Source organism: Microcaecilia unicolor, chromosome 13 (genome assembly GCF_901765095.1).
Source record: "Microcaecilia unicolor chromosome 13, aMicUni1.1, whole genome shotgun sequence".
Classification (NCBI taxonomy): Eukaryota; Metazoa; Chordata; class Amphibia; order Gymnophiona; family Siphonopidae; genus Microcaecilia; species Microcaecilia unicolor.
Genome location: NC_044043.1, coordinates 66,200,258 through 66,220,765, shown reverse-complemented (window position 1 = coordinate 66,220,765; position 20,508 = coordinate 66,200,258). Strand labels below are relative to the sequence as shown.

Genomic DNA, 20,508 nt, shown 5'->3' with positions numbered 1-20,508 from the left:
TAGTTTGCTTTGGTGATCCTGTGATTGAGCAGGGGGAGTGGTCATTATAGTGGGTTGATTTGTTTCCCAGTGCTCTATGTCTGAGGATAAGAAATCCTTCAAACATGACCTTCAAATATGACCAAATATGACCAAAACCGAGCTTCTCATTTTCCCCCCCAAACCCACCTCCCCGCTCCCCCCGTTTTCTATTTCTGTTGATGGCTCTCTCATTCTCCCTGTCTCCTCAGCTCGAAACCTTGGGGTCATCTTTGACTCTTCTCTCTCCTTCTCTGCTCATATCCAGCAGACCGCCAAGACCTGTCGTTTCTTTCTTTACAACATCCGTAAAATCCGCCCCTCTCTTTCCGAGCACTCTACCAAAATCCTCATCCACACCCTTGTCACCTCTCGTTTAGACTACTGCAATCTGCTTCTTGCTGGCCTCCCACTTAGTCACCTCTCCCCTCTCCAGTCGGTTCAAAACTCTGCTGCCCGTCTCATCTTCCGCCAGGGTCGCTTTACTCATACTACCCCTCTCCTCAAGACCCTTCACTGGCTCCCTATCCGTTTTCGCATCCTGTTCAAACTTCTTCTACTAACCTATAAATGTATTCACTCTGCTGCTCCCCAGTATCTCTCCACACTCGTCCTTCCCTACACCCCTTCCCGTGCACTCCGCTCCATGGATAAATCCTTCTTATCTGTTCCCTTCTCCACTACTGCCAACTCCAGACTTCGCGCCTTCTGTCTCGCTGCACCTTACGCCTGGAATAAACTTCCTGAGCCCCTGCGTCTTGCCCCATCCTTGGCCACCTTTAAATCTAGACTGAAAGCCCACCTCTTTAACATTGCTTTTGACTCGTAACCACTTGTAACCACTCGCCTCCACCTACCCTCCTCTCTTCCTTCCCGTTCACATTAATTGATTTGATTTGCTTACTTTATTTATTTTTTGTCTATTAGATTGTAAGCTCTTTGAGCAGGGACTGTCTTTCTTCTATGTTTGTGCAGCGCTGCGTATGCCTTGTAGCGCTATAGAAATGCTAAATAGTAGTAGTAGTAGTAGTAGTAAACAGCAGCAGATGGTTCACAATTCTAATCTGGGGAAAACTATCACCACTGTACTAGTCCAATTCATGCAGAACTTTTCCCAAAACATGTTGGAGCTTGTACAGCAACCTCTACATTCCCTACTCTAAAAGGGTAAAGGGTCATGGATTTGATACACTGCCTTTATGTGGTACAACCAAAGCAGCCTAGAATGAAATGCAGTATGCCTTTCTTAGCAAGCCCATATGTCACATCACTATGGGAATCACCAAAATCTCTTCCGTACAGGGTGGATATCACCAGCTCCCTTTCTTCAAGAGCTTCTATCACTTGATGAGAACCGGGGAAGAAAGTCAACTCCCTAGAACCAAAGGAAATAGAAAAAAAAAAAACCCGACACTCTAACTAGCATAGGAAGAGGAAGAGCCAGCAGGACTGGGACAGCCTCAAATGGAGGAGACCTCCTAGAAAAAAAAACATAAACATAGAAAAAATGTAAAGGGAAATGGGACTTGATATACCGCCTTTCTGAGGTTTTTGCAACTACATTCAAAGCGGTTTACATATATTCAGGTACTTATTTTGTACCAGGGGCAATGGAGGGTTAAGTGTCTTGCCCAGAGTCAGAAGGAGCTGCAGTGGGAATCGAACTCAGTTCCCCAGGATCAAAGTCCACTGCACTAACCACTAGGTTACTCCTTATGGCCTATCCAGTCTGCCCATCCATGCCATCTGCTCTTCCTTAGAGATCCTATGTACTTGTCCCAAGCTCTCTTGAATTCAGATACTGGTTTCGTCTCCACCACTTCCACCGAGAAGCTGTTCCATGAATTTGCCACCCTTTCCATGAGGAAGTATTTCCACAGGTTACCTTCTGAGTCTATCCACCTTCTGAGTCTTTCACCTTCATCCTATGCCCCCCTCATTCCAGAGCTTCCTTTCAGTTGAAAGAGACTCGCCTCCTGTGCATCTATACGGCACAGGTATTTAAATGTCTCTATCATATCTCCCCTCTCCCGCCTTTCTTCCAAAGAATATATATTGAGATCTTTAAGTCTGACTCCATACGCTTTATGATGAAGACCTCTGACCATTTTATTAGCCACCCTCTGGACTGACTCCATCCTGTTTATATCTTTTTGAAGGTGCGGTCTCCAGAATTGTACACAATATTCTAAGGTCTCACCAGAGTTTTATAAAGGGGCATCATCACCACTGGCCATTCCTCTCCCTATACACCCAAGCTCCTTCTAGCTTTTGCTGTTGCTTTTTCTACCTGTTTGACCACTTTAAGGTTATAACATATGATCACACTCCAGTCCTGCTCCTCTCTTGTGCACAAAAGTTCTTCACCCCCTAAACTGTATCATTCTCTCAGGTTTTTGCAGCCCAAATGCATTACCCTGGATTTTTTAGCATTAAATCTAAGCTGCTAAATTCCAGACATTCCTCTAGCTTACACTAAGTCCTTCCTCATGTTATCCATTTCATCAAGGGTATCTACCCTATTGCAGATTTTGGTATCATCTGCAAAGAGGCAAACCTTATATGATGAAACAGGGGACTTATGTCTGTGACTTCTTATGTGAATGTATGACAGATTTTTTCCCCAGTGTATTTCCCTTCTTTGGCCAGCAGATGGTGACTGTCTTTTTTTTTTTTTTTTTTTGTAAAACTGTTACAGAAGTGACCGTTTATTCCCACCTGTGAGGTAATTTTTAGTCTCGGTATGGGAGCACAGAGGTAAACATCTCTGTCCTGAGACCCTGTTCAAGGCTTGTGAGCAGTTAATTTCCTAAAGCTTCCCAGGTGCTACCCAGGTAGTGACAAATTGTTTAAATAGTTTTAATATTGATCCTTGTTCAGTTACCTGTTATTGCCTGTTACTTTTCCTTCCGTTTTATATGGGTCTAATTCTGTGACAATAATCCTTGTTAGTTTATTGACTCTGTTGACCTGGACTGACTAAGAATCCTGGTTGTCATGAAATGCTTAGCCACCCACCTGGGGTTACCACAAGGCCACTTAGAGGGTCTATCCTCAGCACAGCTCAGGTCTGTCTACACCTGCCACTTGTACTCTACGCTAGTACCCTCCTCCCACTGACTGGGTCACAACCGCCTCTGGGCGAGTCTTCTCTCAAATTATCCCCAGTGATTTCTAGGTTACTGGGACCACACTCCCAGTTGTCCCACAGTTCCTAGAAAGCACTCACTAACCCATCACACAAACCACCAGGATTCGTTATCAGTCCAGACAAGCAGAGCAAACAAACAATTTTGTTTATTCTCAAAAAATGGACACTGAACAAAAATGTACAAATAACAAACAGTAACAAGTAACTGAAAAATGGATCAATTAGAAAACTAGCTAAACATCTATATACTGTCTAAACAGTATCTGGGAAGATCAGGACGCATAATTGTTCACAGAGCCTTAGCAAAGAGATGTCTCCTTCCAGGCTAAGACTGAAGGCAAAATCAGTACACTCTAAATGAAATGAGCTCCTGGACCAATCAGAGCCCAGTCAACAAGATTTTAAAGTATACTGCTGCTCGCTTCCTGCTTGTGTTAAAGAAAAAGAACATTCAGTTCCCTATAACAGCTTTACAGCAAAGAGACACCACCTGCTAGCCAAATAGGAGAAATACACTTCAGAACATAATCAGTGCAGGAAAATATGCAATACATTTTACAGGCTTAAAACACACTGTTTCTTCACACTGGTGGTTTGTGTGTTAGGTCTGTGGGTACTAACCAATAACCGTGGGACCCCTGAGAGTGTGGCCCCAGTAACCGAGAAATCACCAGGGAGTAACTTGAGTAGGAGACTCGTGCAGAGGCAAGTGGGATCCAGTCAGAGGGGTGGAGGGTGCTAGTATAGAGCACATGCCCAGGTGCAGGCAGGCCTGAGCAGTGCTGAGGGCAGACCCTCCAGGTGGCCAAAGGGTTAACCCCAGGCAGGTGCTAGGCATTTTTGTGACACCTTACCAGATAGCCCTTCAGCAATATTGTATCCAAATTCCTTCAAAAATTAGTTAAATGTCTATCACTTCTGGAGCACCACTAAATTTGCAGGACTTTAATTCAATAATGCAGTGCATAAATGCACCAAAAGAAACCCTTTCCGTATCCATTCATGAGATGTTCCAGGATCTACAACTCCAAATATAGCAGGCGCCTTTGTCTACAGGAGCAGTATCTAAAAAAACTGGATTTGAAATACAAAGTTCAAGCAGCTCTGGGGCATATGCACCCTCAGCTGCCACTTCAGTCAGCAGTGTCTGAGACTGCATTAAAGAAAATTAAAGTACATAAGTATTGCCACACTGGGACAGACCAAAGGTCCATCAAGCCCAGCATCCTGTTTCCACCAGTGGCCAATCCAGGTCACAAATACCTGACAAGATCCCAAAAATGTTCAATACATTTTATGCTGCTTTTCCCAGAAATATGCAGTGGATTTTCCCCAAGTCAATTTAATAATGGTCTACAGTATATCCCTCCAGGAAAGGAGCCAAAGATCCTAGACACAGTGAGCAGGAAGATATATAACAGCTCAGTGCTGACTCATTGTGAATCACTGTGTCCCAGTTACAGATATTGCACTACCACTGTGCATTAATGCAATACATTAAGGAGGTCAAGGACCATCTGACACAGACAGTTGCAGCCCTCAGCCATCTTATCTAGGAGATACATGAATTGCAGTATCACCTTATATGCTCCGCATATGATTCTTACAACACTGCCTCCTGTGCAGCAGCCGTAGTCATAGAGACAAGGAAAGCAGTGTGGTTCAGAGCTTCGGAGCTCAAAGAATCTACAATGCTTTGTGTATTGGAGACAATTTATTTGGGGAGAAAATGAATATTACAGTTTTAACTTATCAAAGGCCAAAATATGACCATAAAATAACTGCACAACCAGTGGACAACAACTCAGCAACTAGATGAGTGATACCCTTGCCTTACAGGCATCGGTGTCTGACACAGCATCTCCTAGCAATGTGTAACTGCAGGCACTATCAGCCTTGTATGTGCCTGCAACCAAAGAAACGTCTGTCTAGCAATAAGACCCTAGACCTTGACAATGAGAAAGGAAGCAGCATACCTCCCAGGCCCTCTCACAAAAACACAAAGGGATGCTTCAGTTTTCTGTGAAAACATGGCAGGAAATAGTACAGACACATGGGTATTAAAAACTTTAACCTGCATTTTGCAGGGCTGCCCCTCCGAACAAAGGACCCTGCTCATCATCAACCCTTTACCTGCACCTTTCACATTTGGAATTAGAGATTCATTTACTTTTTCAATCAAATGCAATAGAGGAGAGAGTCATGTGATGCACTAGCAGGAACAGATGTGCTCTGGACAATCCTTGCTATTTTTATTGATTTCTGAGAGCAGCTTGACTAGTCAAGCAGATTAGATAATGTCTAAAGGAGCTGTCAAGTGTTTAATTCCCAAATTATGGGTAGACAAGGCACAGAAAGTGTGTGTTGGGGAGGGAACTGCCACAGCTGAGAATAGGCCACAGACAACCCATTGGAAGAGTCCTCATTAAGCAGCAAGGAGGCAGTAGAACACACAGCATAAGAAAGGGACTCAAGCTCCTTGCAGCAAGACCCTAATTGATTCCCTGATAAACTTACTAAAAATATAGACTAAGCTAGAAATTATTATCGACAAGGTTGTGGAGTTGGTCTTGTGCATCAAAGAATAATTAGAGCACTTGGAAGGAACTGAGGGGCAAGTCAGTAGTTTAGAGGATGTACTTACATTTTATGGGGGAAAAAATTGACCGTCTCAAAAGATGTTACAAGGCTCTTGAAGAATGGCAAGAGGATATTGCTGCATTGGGATTGGTTCTCAGTCTCCACATTTTTGGTCTCCCAGAGAAAACTGAAGGCAGCAGCAACACAGTATAATTCTTGGCAAGATGGCTGCTGAGTGTGTTGGGCCTAGAGGCCAAAGGGAATCACATTGAGCTTGATTGTACACACCATGCACTTGTTCCCGTGCCTGGGTCCAATAATAAACTAGGGGGAATCATGTTATAATTGTACAATTTCAGGGACAAACAAAATACTCTGAGGTGGCTAGAGTGAAGAAATAACTGTATTACGAGCATCACAAGATCTATATTTATTTTTCAGGATTTTTACACCCAGTCTGCAAAAGCAGAGACAGAGCCTTGTGGAGGTCAAACGGCTACTTAATTTAGGGCCTCTTTTATCAGGGTGGGGTACTGCCAACAACGCCCATTCCTTTGAAATGGGCTTCGTCAGCATTGCTGCACGGGAGCCACTAGTGTGGCTTGATAAGAGGTCCTTAGTTTTCTGTCTATTTAATTTAAACAATAGTGAGTTACCCAGCCTTTTGCCATAACAAAACATTTCTGGGTAATAGATGAACTATCAGTTATTGAAGATGTTAATGGAATTAAAAGGGTTATGTCATCAGCGTAACCAACATTTTACACCCATTTCAGCTAAGCCTTTATCAAAAAATCTCATTAAAATATTAAAAAGCATCGGCAAGACTGGTAATCCTTGTAGAACACCACAACTAAGAGATTCCATGGTTCTGAGATTGTATCACACATTTTCACTCTAGAAAATCTAAGTTTTAAAGTTGCATTTATTGAAAATTCTGTAATGCCATACAAAACAAAGCTAAGAAAAACTATACCCTCATACAGAGGCTAATACACTGAATCAACTAGTTCTTAGGGCTGCCAAATCTTTTGAAAAGTCCCCAAGCGGCCTGTTCTCATTGCAGTAAGTTTCGATATTTGGTATAGTTAGTCCACCTTACGCAGTATAAGTTGCATTGGAGGTAGAGTCTGTTGTTTCCAGGCCCTTGCCAGTGACAGCATTGCAGCAGCAAAAAACTGAGTTGCAAGTCTATGGTGAGAGACACATACCTCTGGAGGTTTAAAGTGTAATAAGCAATATTCCACTTTACATGGATAATGTTGTTTTAACGCTTGCTGAACCATCCGGAGCACTTGTTTCCAGTAGGTCTGGGCCAGCGGGCACTCCCACCATATATGTAAGAAGGAGCCCCGAGAACCGCAGTTACGCCAGCAATCTGCAGATACCTTGGAGTACATTTGCTATAGTCTATCAGGGGTGTAGTACCACCAGTATAGCATCTTAAAACCATTTTCTACCATATTTTGAGCTAAAGATGGTTTAAGCAAGAATCTATATCCCCTTGACCAGGTTCCCCTTGGGTATGTGCACTGTAATGCTACCTCCCATCTTTCAACTTAATATGATTGGGGGTTAGTGTAGAGCAGTAGAGTAAACGAGATACACTTCTTTTGCCCCCCCCCCCCCCCCCAACCCGTAGGGCCTTCTCTAACGCTGTTTCAGTTAGGCCCAGTTCCTCCGGTGCTCGTCTGTGGATATAGTTTCTTAAGCAGCTATAATAAAGGAGGTCACTTTCCCTCAAACCATATTCCTCTTGGAGTTCTTCAAAGCTAAGAATCCTCCCATTAACCCAAACCTGACCCAGATTATACAGACCCACCATGGCCCACCGCTCATATACCGGTTCTGAGGAGCCCAACAGAAAACCCGGGGCCCTCCGGATAGCTGTCTGCAGGTAATATTTCCGCTCAGGGAAAAATTGTTTCCGTATACGATACCATGTTGATAGCAGGTGACCCACCCCCAGCGGGACTTTCCTAATTATGGCCAGTAGATCACTCCCCGGTAGCCACATAACATCTCCCAAGGATCTAGTCCCCACCCAAGCTCGCTCCCAGTGTAGCCACTTCTTAGTAGTGGTCATGGTCCAGTCAGCTAATACTTTCAACTGGTCTGCTTGATAGTACAAATAGAAATTGGGAACTCCCATACCTCCTCTGTCATGTGTCTGGTACATCATGGCTCGGCGCAACCGAGGTGGATGCTTCCGCCATATGTAAGCAAACAACTTGCGGTTAAGTTGGAAAAAAAAACTGAGGAATTGGGATCGGGAGATCCAGAAATAGATATAATAGTTTAGGGAGCAACATCATTTTGATTGCATCAATACGCCCTGTCCATGATATTGTTCTATAAATCCTACTTGACAAAAAGCCATCAAACTACCTAAGCACATTGCCATTAATTCCAACGTCACCTAGCATAGAGATTAACAGGAGGTGATCCTCTAAATCAAAATCAGATGTCAGAATTGCATAATAATTGCTAGATGACCCTTACATCACAGTCCTCACTCAATACTAGACAGTTTTGGAACTGTATAACATATTGAGAAATAAAATCATATAAAAGTGTTTGTGTATTTTGTCCAGTTACTGGGTGGTTGATAAATGATGACACAACCTAGCTTATTACTTAACTAGACTTTGAGCCCGTAAAAACAGGCTATTATAGGAAGGGGGGGTTGAAAGGCCCGCCCCCACCGCCGAGTTCGCCGCTGCCCCTCCCCCTCCGAGTTCGCGCCCCCACCACCGAGCCGTCACCACCCACCTTCCACCCGGCCGGGCCCTCGCTCCGCTATTGAAACAGCGAGGGTCCGGGAACGCAGCACTGAGCTCTGCTGAGCTGCCGATGTCGGCCTTCGTTCTTCTTCTCTGCCTGCAGCTGCCTGTCCCGCCCTCGTGTGACGTAACGTCGTCGAGGGCGGGACAGAGGCAGAGAAGAAGAAGGAAGGGCGATGTCGGCAGCTCAGCAGAGCTCAGTGCTGCGTTCCCAGACCCTCGCTGTTTCAATAGTGGAGCGAGGGCCCGACCTGGTAGAAGGTGGGTGGCGGCGGCGACTCGGGTGGGGGGAGCGTTAGACGGCGGTGTCCCTCCCTCAGCAATGCGCAGTACAGACCCTCTGTGTTCCGCCCCCCGTCATCACGTATTGACGTGGGGGCGGGGCAGAGAAGGTCTCTACTGCGCATTTGCGAGTGAGTACGGTCACTCGCCGTTTATATGTTTGATATTTTATCTGAAATACTACAGGCAATCATTTCTCAGCAAGGACTTAAAAATGAGTTTATTCTCATCACACTTAAAAAGTCTTTATAGATCAGAAAAATACCTCCTCCCCTTCCCCCTTCTTGAGGTTGGAGAAGAATTCTATAGTCCAGAGGGCAAATCTCCAAGAACAGGAGGCCATCAATTGATTGCAACTATATTTCAGTTAAGAAAACTATACCTACTACTATATCATAAAACTATAGCACTGATGCTGTGACAGGAAATTGGAAGATATGAGCAAGAGGAGTTGATGTAATAGCCTGCCTGATTGGAATTAGAGTAAGCTTAAATTATGTTTATTTACTGAAAGTTTTATATCTTCTATTTTTCATAGGTCTATTGTCTAGTACAACATCATTATCATTTGGCTTAGAAGCCGAACAATCGAGCACTTTATTGCCTAAACCTAGAAAAGGTAGGGGAACAAAATTGTATCTAGGTTTTCTGTTATCACTAATTATAATTGGAATAAGTCTAAATGATGACAAATGGTCATAAATTCCTCTACCCACCCATCCTAAGATACATATAAGACAAAAAATGAGCCAATGCATATTTACCCCTGTAGATAATCTCACTATAGAGCAGTGGTTCCCAAACCTGATCCTGGAGGAACCCCAGCCAGTCTGGTTTTCAGGATATCCAGAATTAATATTCATGAGGTGGAGACAGTGCATGCAGATCTCTCTCATGAATATTCATTGTGGATATCCTGAAAACCTGGCTGGCTGGGGTGCCTCTAGGACCAGGTTGGGGAACCACTGCTATAGAACTTACAAAAGATATTCTTAAATAGAGCAATTGACTGCAGAACATAGATGTTCTTCTGAACAGAGAAGATTTGGTAACCCTTTCTGACTAAATGTCATTAACATCTACACTTTTGTCCAATATTGTCCATATAAACTGCTTAACAAATATGCCTCTGGAGAAAGTTACATTTAAACATAACCTGCCCTTTAGGGTTGGGGCTAGGGTTCTTTCTTTAGGGGAAGAAATGGTTATAAATATGAAAGCTGTTCAAATTGTTTGAGGTATCTTATATCACCTTACTGTGAATTGTACCTTTGGTTATATACAGTGGGTAAGGTAGGGTAGTAATAGCATTTGCATGTATTAGCTTGATGATTTATTTGTTTACATTTCTTCAAAGAAGTTGTTGTTTTAATCATTAATAAATACCTCCAGAAATTAAATTTAAAAAAGATACTCTTAAATAGGTCAACATGCAAACCTGTAGCTGTTTAAATCGAGCTATAGAAGACTTTCATAAGCTGTCACAAAGGGCTGATAAATGGGCTGCATTTGCCCCTCTGCCCCATTCCTTCACCATTGTGTCTGCATCCTGCCAGAAGACTTGCCTCTTAATGGACCTAGTAGACTACTACTACTTAACATTTCTAAAGTGCTACTAGGGTTATGCAGCGCTGTACAATTTCACAAAGAAGGACAGTCCCTGCTCAAAGGAGCTTACAATCTAAAGGACAAAAATGTGCAGTCAATCAATTTGGGGCAGTCTAGATTTCTTGAATAGGGGTATAATGGTTAGGTGTCGAAAGCGACATTGAAGAGGTGGGCTTTGAGTAAGGATTTGAAGACTAGGTGTACCAGTGAGCAGGCGGAGCTAAGTTCCACACCCAAGTTAGAACTGGTGTGCTAGTGAGGACTAAAAAATCCCAGGTGGCACTTGCAGGCAAGTTGAGCAGGAATAGGCAAGGAACAGGAATCACTTAGAGCAGGAACCAACCTTGGTGCAGGAATCGGGCATGAGACAGTGGAGGAGTGGCCTAGTGGTTAGTGTGGTGGACTTTGGTCCTGGGGAACTGGGTTCAATTCCCACTGCAGGCACAGGCAGCTCCTTGTGACTCTGGGCAAGTCACTTAACCCTCCATTGCCCCAGGTACAAATAAGTACCTAAGCCGCATTGAGCCTGCCATGAGTGGGAAAGCGCGGGGTACAAATGTAACCAAAAAAAAAAAAAAAAACAAGGGTAGAGAGAGAAATAAGAATGAAGCAAATAGGGAGGAACTTGCATTGAAGCAGCACTAGGAGCAGAGGTAGCAGTGCATGCAGGTCAGGCCCCCTGAAAAACACAACCAGCAAGGGGTGTATCTGGCTGGACTTCCTTATATACTGCCATTGCTAAGACACACCTCTTGATGGCCCAGTGGGCTACTCTGAGAGGTAGGGGGAAATCAGGCTTCTGCCTCGCCCTCTTGTGGTCTTATTTCAGGGAGCTTTGGTTGCAGCTAGGCAGCCTCCATGGCTCTGCTGCAAGTCTCCTGGCTTTAGCCTGTTGAGTTCACAGGTCCCAGGAAATCCTTCTTGGTATACAAATCTCTCTAATGCATATTCATTGTGGATGTCTTGAAAACCCAACTGGTCAGGATCACCTGGTCACATTCTATGATCAGCAGCTGAGATATACCCTTGCTTATTGCTGACATGATCATGAGTACCAATACTTGTGCAGTCATTCTTGTATATAGACATTCACAATTGGGAGTTGCATGGAGTGGCCAGAGTGGGCCAGAACTGAGCTTATCTCTCTCCAGGGTGCCCCTTGTTGAAGCTGCTCTGTGGGGCAGATGTGCTGGAGTCCTTTGGCAACCCTGTTCTCTGGAAGGTAGAGGAGATTGTGTGAGACTCTGGCCTGAAATACATAAGCAGAGCTTGCGTCAATGTATAGAAGTTCATCTATGAGTCAGATGTGTTGTGGTGACACAGAAAGAACCTTGGATCCAGAATGACATCTCAGCCACCAAGATTTGGTGAGCCCTCCATAGGGGTCAGAGTGTGCACTACCTATTGCTACCTGCTGTGTCAGAGTGCATTGAGAGATAGGCACTATACTGCAGGGAGCTCAGTATCAACCTCATCCTGGTGCTGCTACAGCAATCAGACACCAGCTCTTTCTTTTCTTTTTTTGTTTTCATCTTGCATTAACTTTGCTGTGGGAGAAGACAGGGACTAAGTGTGATCACCACTTCTTGGTCTATCCAATGCTGCAATTTGCAGTTACATGTGGCAGTCATGTAAAAAGAGGAATGGAGATTTTTGGGTCACATGCAGGCTCATTTTCAAAGCACTTAGCCTCCCAAAGTTCCATAGAAACCTATGGAACTTAGCCTCCCAAAGTGCTTTGAAAATATGCCTCATAGTAACATAGTAGATGACGGCAGAAAAAGACCTGCACGGTCCACCCAGTCTGCCCAACAAGATAACTCGCATGTGCCATTTTTTGTGTATACCTTACCTTGATTTGTACCTGTCTTTTTCAGGGCACAGACCGTATAAGTCTGCCCAGCACTATCCCCGCCTCCCACCACCGGCTTTGGCACAGACCGTATAAGTCTGCCCTGCCTCCCACCACTGGCTAAGCTTCTGGGGATCCCTTCCTTCTGAGCAGGATTCCTTTATGTTTATCCCAATATTCTAAAGCACTTATATGTTTAACAGTGACTGCCAAATGTATAAATACACTATCTATAAATTCATAGCATCTGCAGACATTCTTACAGACTGTGCTGGTGCTATCCAGGTTGTATATTCAGCAAAAAGGCTTTCTTAGATTAAACCATTTAACTATATGGATGGAGACTGAATATTGTCACTATACATGTAGGCTAATACTCATACATTAATTTACTGCTGCTGGTTGCATGTATAGCAGCACTGAATACATATGAATTATTTAAACATCATGACTGACATTTAAACCCCTCAGTCAGCAATTTTTTTCAGTGTTGACTCATTTATGTTCAAGGTCTGATTCTTTCCTTACTTTATGTGGACTCAGTAAATATATTTTGGGTCAGTGAAAAGTCACTTTGACTTTCACTAGATTTTTGTTTTTTAATTCTGTTGTAGATTGTCTGATCTCTGCCTATCTTTATAGTATTACATATATTCTACTCTCTCTCTGACCTGCCTTTTCCTTGTATTTGATCATTGGGTTGCATTTTAACATAAGAACTTCTGTTTTTCCATCCTGTGCTTTGGTTTCAGTCCGTAACTCTTCCAGCCACTGATTTTCCAAGACAATGTAAGAATAGTGCCGATCAAAAATGGCTGTAACTGCTTTGGCGCTATCCTTTATAGTGCCTGGGCAGAGTATGGGTGATAATATCTAACTATATGTATAGTAGTTGAATATCACTGCTATATGTTTAGTTGCTGGTGCTCACTGTATTCTACATATATCTAGCATTGCTGCTTGCCTGTGTAGCAGCATTGAATATACAGGGTTTTTTTTAGCTGCATAAGTTGGCATTTAAAAAAATATAGTGACCACCAGGTTTCAGTATCAACCTGTAAAGAGGTGTGTTAGCCGTGTTAGTCCACTCTTAAAGGTAATCAATAGAAATCAAACAAAATTAAAACATGGAAAAGAAAATAAGATGATACCTTTTTTATTGGACATAACTTAATACATTTCTTGATTAGCTTTCGAAGGTTGCCCTTCGTCATCAGATCAGAAATAAGCAAATGGTCTAGCAGGGTGGGTAGGAGATGTGTATGGGGACTTCAAAGCATTCCATAGTCTAGCAGGATGTTTGTGGGGAGGGGAGGGGAACCACCAACCTGATAATTTTTAGGTGTTATAAGTGATAAATATAGTGACAGTGTCATTTCTGTTCCTCGCTAGGTTAGAGCCTAGTCTTATTTTACAAGTTCAGTTGACTCTTCTCCATTCCCCCAGCAAAAGACCTGAAATTGTCCCATGTGCTTCTCTGCTCTGTGGTGCTATCACTTCTGTCATTTTGATTTCCCTAGCAACACTAGACACGTATAACTGTGAACAGGCTAAAAGAACTGCGAGCAGAACTGCAGATGCAGGTATCAGTCTACTGTTCAAAGACAATATTCTTTGCAGACTACATCTCCTTCATCTGGATTCCTTGGGGAGGAGGATAGGGAAAGTGCAGACTGACTCTCACTTCTGTCATTTTGATTTCCCTAGCAACACTAGATACGTACAACAGTGAACAGGCTAAAAGAACTGCAAGCAGAATTTCAAATGCAGGTATCGGTCTACTGTTCATAGGCAGTGTTCTTTGCAGACTACATCTCCTCCATCTGGATTCCTCATTGAAGGAGGAAAGGGAAAAGTGCAAAATGTCTCTAGATTAATGGTCCTTGTTATTTACTTATGACCTTAAAATTCTGGAGGGAAAACTCTGATACCAGGTTCTCTTAAATCTTTAAATCTGTTCTTCAGAGCAGGGGTCGAACCAGGGAAACCATAGTTCAAATCTTGCTGCCACTCCTTATGACACTGGACAAGTCACTTAGCCCTCCATTGCCTCAGGTACAACTTACCCCCCCCCCCTCTTTTTTTTTTTATTTTTACAAATCCGCGCAGCAAAGCCGACACAGCCCATTCACTTTGAAGGGCTGTGTCGGCATTACCACACCTGCTGCCACTAGCTCAGCTTTGTAAAAGGGGAGGTTAGTTTGAAGGCATGGAAATACATGATGTACGTGAAGGTAGCTTGGTTTGGGTTACTATGGAAAAGGAGTGAGAGATTAAAAAAAAAAAATCTGGACAATCCAAAGAATGGGGGACTCGCTCTCTCTCGGAAGTAGGGCAGGGAACATCATCCCCATGGCAAGGAGAGGCTTGGGGTTTGCTCCTACTTGCCAAAGCTCAAACCTAAAACCAGCACTCTGTTTTTGTTTCTTAAGGGGGGGGGGCAGTTATAACTGAGGCCTCACTGTGCAGTCAGTAGGTTGCTTGCCTACTTCACCCACACACTGAGTTTAAATCCCATCCTGAGATTTCTGTCAGATAGCTGGCCTCTGGACAACTCCGCCATCTATCAACTTTCACTCAGTAAATGAGTACCCAGCATTAGCTTTGGGGGGTGGGGGTGGGGGGGTAGTAAAGATGACTGAGGAAGATGATGGCAAACAACCCCAATAATTGCCAAGAAACCGTCAGGCAATTGGTGGCCCCCATAAGTCATTCATGAGTAGGTACTTGCATACAGGGAATACCTTTATCTTGTACCTAGGTATAACTAGGCAGACTGGACTAGTAGTGTGGTTGTGAGTACTGGCTCTTGTGTAGTCTCTCTTATGTTAACACACAAAGGCAGTCATTTCATAAATCTTTTTCTGCACATAAAGTCTGAATTTTATAAAATTGGGCAATGACTTGCATCTAAAAAGGATATCTGGACGATATTCAAAGCGATTTAAGTGGGCAGGAGAGGCTCCTGCCTGCTTAAATTGATTGGGGCCACCTGACTACCGACATTCAATGGCACTTAACTGGGCAGTGCCGCTGAATATTGGCTCTGACCAGCCCAAGAAAAAAATGTTCAGGTCAGAGTTGGTACTGAGGGTGGCGTTGGTGAGGATCCAGGTGTTATGCAGGTACCGGCAATACTCGGTACCAGGACCTGCCTAGCTAAGTGGGTGAATTTAGAGCGGCTCAAAAGGTGTCCTAAGTTAACCTGCTTAGCTATATGGGCCCTGGCACTGAATATTGGCCAGGGCCCTCATAACTATTTAAAGGCTCTACAGTGCCCCCGCATATGCCTCCCTCCTTCCTTTCTCCCTCTCCAAGCCTGCGCCCCCCCCCCCCCCACCCCAGGGGCCTACCATAGCTCCCTGGTGATCCAGTGGGGTTGATGGGGGCAGGAGAAAAGCCCCCTTGCAGCTGCTTGAGGAAAATGTCTGCCACAACCTGTCATGGTACTACAGAAGTACAATGAGCTGCCAGAAGAGATTGTGGCTGTCATTTTCTACAGGCAGCCACAGAGGGCAGGAGTAAGGGGGCTTTGTTGTTGCCCCCATCGACCCTGCTGAATCACCTGAGAGCTATGGTATAACCAGGGGGGGGGCTACCAAGACCAGAGGCAGGGGTGTTATACATTGCAGTGGGGAGGGGGAAGGGAAGGGGTGGCTCTCAGGGCTCCATAGAGCCTTTAAATAGTTGTGGGGTCCTGGCCGATATTCAGCCAGGGCCTGCATAATTGTCTTTATGCAAGCCCTAGCTGAATATCGGCCGGGACACCTACATTAGCCCCAGCTGTCAGCATTTAGAAAATGCTGACCACTATGGCCTGAATATTTACCCCAGTGTGCACAGAAGTATATGCCCACTTGTACAGAATCTGCAAGTAGATGTTCCTGGAGGCTTAGATTAAGTAGAAGAGAGGAGGAGTTGCAGTGTACTTACATAGTTTATAAAATACCAGTATACAACAGTAGAGAACATATACACATTTACATCAGCTTTGGAACAAGTGTAAATGTGTAAATCAGCATTATTTGCTACCGGGATTAGTTCTGGGTGCCTGTTTTATAAAGGCACATAGGTACCTATGTTGCCTTCATAAATAGATTCTCACTTAGGTGTCCTGTTATAAAATCAGACCCACAGTTAGCAATTGTATAAAGTGACTGAAAGATACTTAACTGAGTTTGTCTCTCAGCAGCGAGACCTTTGCTGAAGTTTCTTTGTGGAGCAGATCTGCTGGAGTCCTTTGATGTCCCCAATCTCTGGAAGAAAGAGGATGTTGCAGAAATTTTATCAGACTATGGCCTGGTGTGCATAAGTAGAGCTGGCAGTGATGCACAGAAGTTCATCTACGAGTCAGATGTTCTATGGCAATTCAGAAAGAGCATTATATTGGTGAACGAGTGGATACAGAATGACATTTCTGCCACCAAGATCCGGCGGGCACTGCGCAGAGGCCAGAGTGTGCGCTACCTGTTACCATCCTCTGTCCTGGATTATATCGAAAGGCACTCTCTTTATAGCCGGGCAAGCGAGGAACGCAATGCCGATGTCATCCTGGCACCCTTGCAAAATCTCAACACCGGCACTTCCTTTCCTTCCATCTTGCAGTGACAGTACTCATGGAAAGGAAAGGATAAAGAATGATGGTCATTTCTCAGATGCTCTAGTGCTGTAAAAAGACAAATAAAGGTTTTATGCTCAAGATCTCATTCCTTCTCTTGTATTTTTGGTATCTTGGGCCAACCTAAGGTCATTTTGGCTTTCCCTAGGTTTTTAGATTCTGGGTACTGTGATGAAAGGTCCTTTCTGGGTTAGCTCTTTGGGCCAGAAATTCAGCACTGACACCTTTACGATGAATGAGCAGAACACTGATGTACTATCAACATACTTTATTTACAGATTTAAGGGAGTAGTTTAAATGGGTGGCTTCTCCCTTCTCGATAGGCTTCTTAACAACTTTCTACAGTTTTACATAACCATTTATTTTGGTACTTACACAAATTAATCTCTGGGTTCCATAATATTTACTAGATCTCTCTAGCGTTCAGATTACAGCCTCTGGCTTTAACAGCAAACTCTCTCCCCTCCCCCCCCCCCCCTGTTTACTAAGCCATGTGGCAATGCCAACACATGCCCATTCAAAGTGGCACGGCTTAGTAAATAGGGAGGGTTAGTTAACTTTAGGTTAGTGGTAAATGTTAACTTTTCCCAAGTGCAGTCTCCAGACAGGCAAAATATTTTCATTATAAGAATTCTTCCATTCTATTCCCAGCTTTTATATCCCACAAAATTCCAAATAGGAGTCATAGCAGGTTACAATAAAAATTCAGTATAATTAAGATCTCATATATCAAGATATTTCTCAAATAAAAAAAGTTTTCAGAGTTTTCCTAAACAGAAAATAATCTGTAATACCTTGAAGTTGAGCTGGAATTAAATTCCATAACTTAACTGCTAAACAACTAAAGGAGCTATCATAAAAATGTTTATACCAAATCTTACCAGACAATGGAAGATTTAAATTCAAAGAATAAGTATACCTAGAAGGCCGATAAGATGATGGGATAAGACACTAAAACAGTGATTCCCAAACCTGGTCCTGGAGGAATCTCAGCCAGTCAGGTTTTCAGGATATCCATAATTTTGAGGGCAACACATATTCCTTAAGGGAGATGTTAATCATGCATGTTTATGGCATATAGAGTGTGCTTCCAGCAGCTATTATTATTAACCACACAGGAAAAGTGGCCAGTAGATTTGAAGAACTTTTCATATGAGCTAGTAGTACTAAGGTTTCTGGCTCTTACATGGGGGAGAATGCACCCCACAAGAGAGAGGCTTGGAACTCCCTGGAAATATCCAAATAACAGAAGAACTATGAAACAAAGTATACAGGTCAATCTTGGCAGTGAAGACATCGGTTAACATCTGACTGCTAACACTGGCACAGGCAATGCCAGGGCCAGCATTGATGTGTGAGATGCAAGCAGAGCAATTGTCTTAGTCCCCATGCCACAGGAGGTTCTCAAACCATCTGAAAGCTGAAGGTGACCTAGAGGCTCATTTTCAAAGCACTTAGCCTCCCAAAGTTCCACAGAAACCTATGGAACTTAGCCTCCCAAAGTGCTTTGAAAATATGCCTCCTAGCCTTCAGATTGGACTTGGGATTTCCTCCCCAGTAGAAGCCAACAGGTTACAGGACCTGAAGCAGCATGGCTTTACCAAAGGAAACTCCTGCCAAACAAATCTTATTTACTTCTTTGACTGGGTGACCAAAGAACTGGATGAAAGACATGCGCTAGATGTAATCTACTTGGATTTCAGCAAAGCCTTTGATACGGTCCCCCGCAGAAGACTGGTGAATAAGCTGAAAGGGCTGAACTTAGGACCAAAAGTGGTGAACTGGATAGGAAACTGGCTGACCGACAGGTGGCAGAGGATGGTGGTAAATGGAATCCGCTCGGAGGAAAGGAAGGTGAGCAGTGAAGTTCCTCAGGGGTCGGTGCCGGGGCTGATTCTGTTTAATATATTTGTGGGAGATATTGCTGAAGGGTTGGAAGGAAAGGTTTGCCTTTTTGCAGATGGCACGAAGATAGCCAATAGAATAGATACCTTGGAGGGAGTAGAAACAATAAGAAGGAATCTCCAAACATTAGAAGAATGGTTGAGGGTCTTGCAGTTAAAATTGAATGCCAAGAAGTGCAGAGTGATTCACTTGGGGATCAGAAACCCAAAACAGAGATACTGAATAGGAGGGGAGAGATTTGTAAGCTCAACTCAGGAGAGAGACCTTGGGGTGTTGGTGTCAGAGGATATGAAGGTGAAGAAACAATATGGGAAGGCGCCGACCGTGGCCAGAAGGATGCTAGGCTGCATAAAGAGGGGTATAACCATCAGAAGAAAGGAGGTGTTGATGCCCCTCTACAAGTCATTGGTGAGGCTCCACTTGGAGTATTGTGTTCAGTTTTGGAGGCCGTATCTTGCTAAACCGTACGAGGAAAGACTTGCCGACCTGAATGTGTATACCTTGGAGGAAAGGAGAAACGGGTGACATGATACAGACGTTCAAATATTTGAAAGGTATTAATCCGCAAACAAACCTTTTCCGGAGACGGGAAGGCGGTAGAACTAGAGGACATGAATTGAGGTTGAAGGGGGGCAGACTCAGGAGTAATTTCAGGAAGTATTTTTTCACGGAAAGGGTGGTGGATACATGGAGTACCCTCCCGCGAGAGGTGGTGGAAATGAAAATGGTATTGGAATTCAAATGTGTGGGATAAACAAAGGAATCCTGTTTACAAGGAGTGGATCCACGGAATCTTAACGGAGATTGGGTGGCAACACTGGTAACTGGGAAGCAAAACCAGTGCTGAGCAGACTTCTACGATCTACGCCCTGATCATGACTGAATAGATATGGATGGGCTGGAGTGTAAATTTTAAGGGGCTTTGACGTTAGCTTCAGAAGTAGAAGAGTGCTGGGCAGACTTCTATGGTCAGTGCCCTGAAAACGGCAAGGACAATCAAACTCAACATATAAACTAATTTTACATGGTATGTGATACTTTATCTTGTTGGGCAGACTGGATTCACCATACAGGTCTTTTTTTTTTTTTATAATATTTCAAACCTTATTCACAAGATATATCTTGTACAAGAAACACAGAGATATTATCTGAAATAACAAAATATTCTAAAGTAAATATTCCTCTTTTCTTAGACCACTAATTTAGAGGGGGAGGTCAGTAAAGTTGAGGAGAACATATATCATATTTGTTCATAATAGCAGTAAGGCCTGGACCCAAACCACGGGCTATTTTACAATTACTTTACTCAACACTGGTCCCAAAAGTCAATTTGGTAATTTTCTTTAAAGCAATAAAGCTTTTCAGCTGATCCGGTTCATAGACAACATATTTGTTACCCACATATCTTATCATACATTTGCATGGGTATGCCAGTAAAAAAACTGGCCCCCAGTGCTTTAGTATCTTCTCTTAATGCAAGAAACATTCTCCGTTTTTCCTGAGTTGCTCTTGTAACATCCAGGTAAATCCAGATTCGTGCGCCCAAGAATCCTTTTAAAGCATTTTTAAAATATAACTTCATTATTGAGTTCAAGTCTTGCTCAAAGACTAAAGAAACCAACAACGTAGAGCGAGTGTGGATTTCGGTTGGGATTGCTCTAGGAATGCAGTCAAATTTTGTAATCCGGAAGCTTGTTGCATTTGATTCTCT

At 43.5% G+C, this 20,508-nt stretch overlaps 1 protein-coding gene across 1 annotated transcript in view; it reads left to right on the top strand.

The window, feature by feature from the left end:
- Positions 1 to 20,508, top strand: part of NMNAT1 (nicotinamide nucleotide adenylyltransferase 1) — a 49,698-nt gene that overhangs the window by 13,355 nt on the left and 15,835 nt on the right. Inside the window, exons 4-7 of the mRNA XM_030222142.1 lie at positions 9,353 to 9,433; positions 13,795 to 13,857; positions 13,982 to 14,044; positions 16,464 to 16,878. Of these exons, the coding sequence (XP_030078002.1) occupies positions 9,353 to 9,433; positions 13,795 to 13,857; positions 13,982 to 14,044; positions 16,464 to 16,878 (622 nt within the window). The remainder of the gene's footprint in view (positions 1 to 9,352; positions 9,434 to 13,794; positions 13,858 to 13,981; positions 14,045 to 16,463; positions 16,879 to 20,508) is intronic.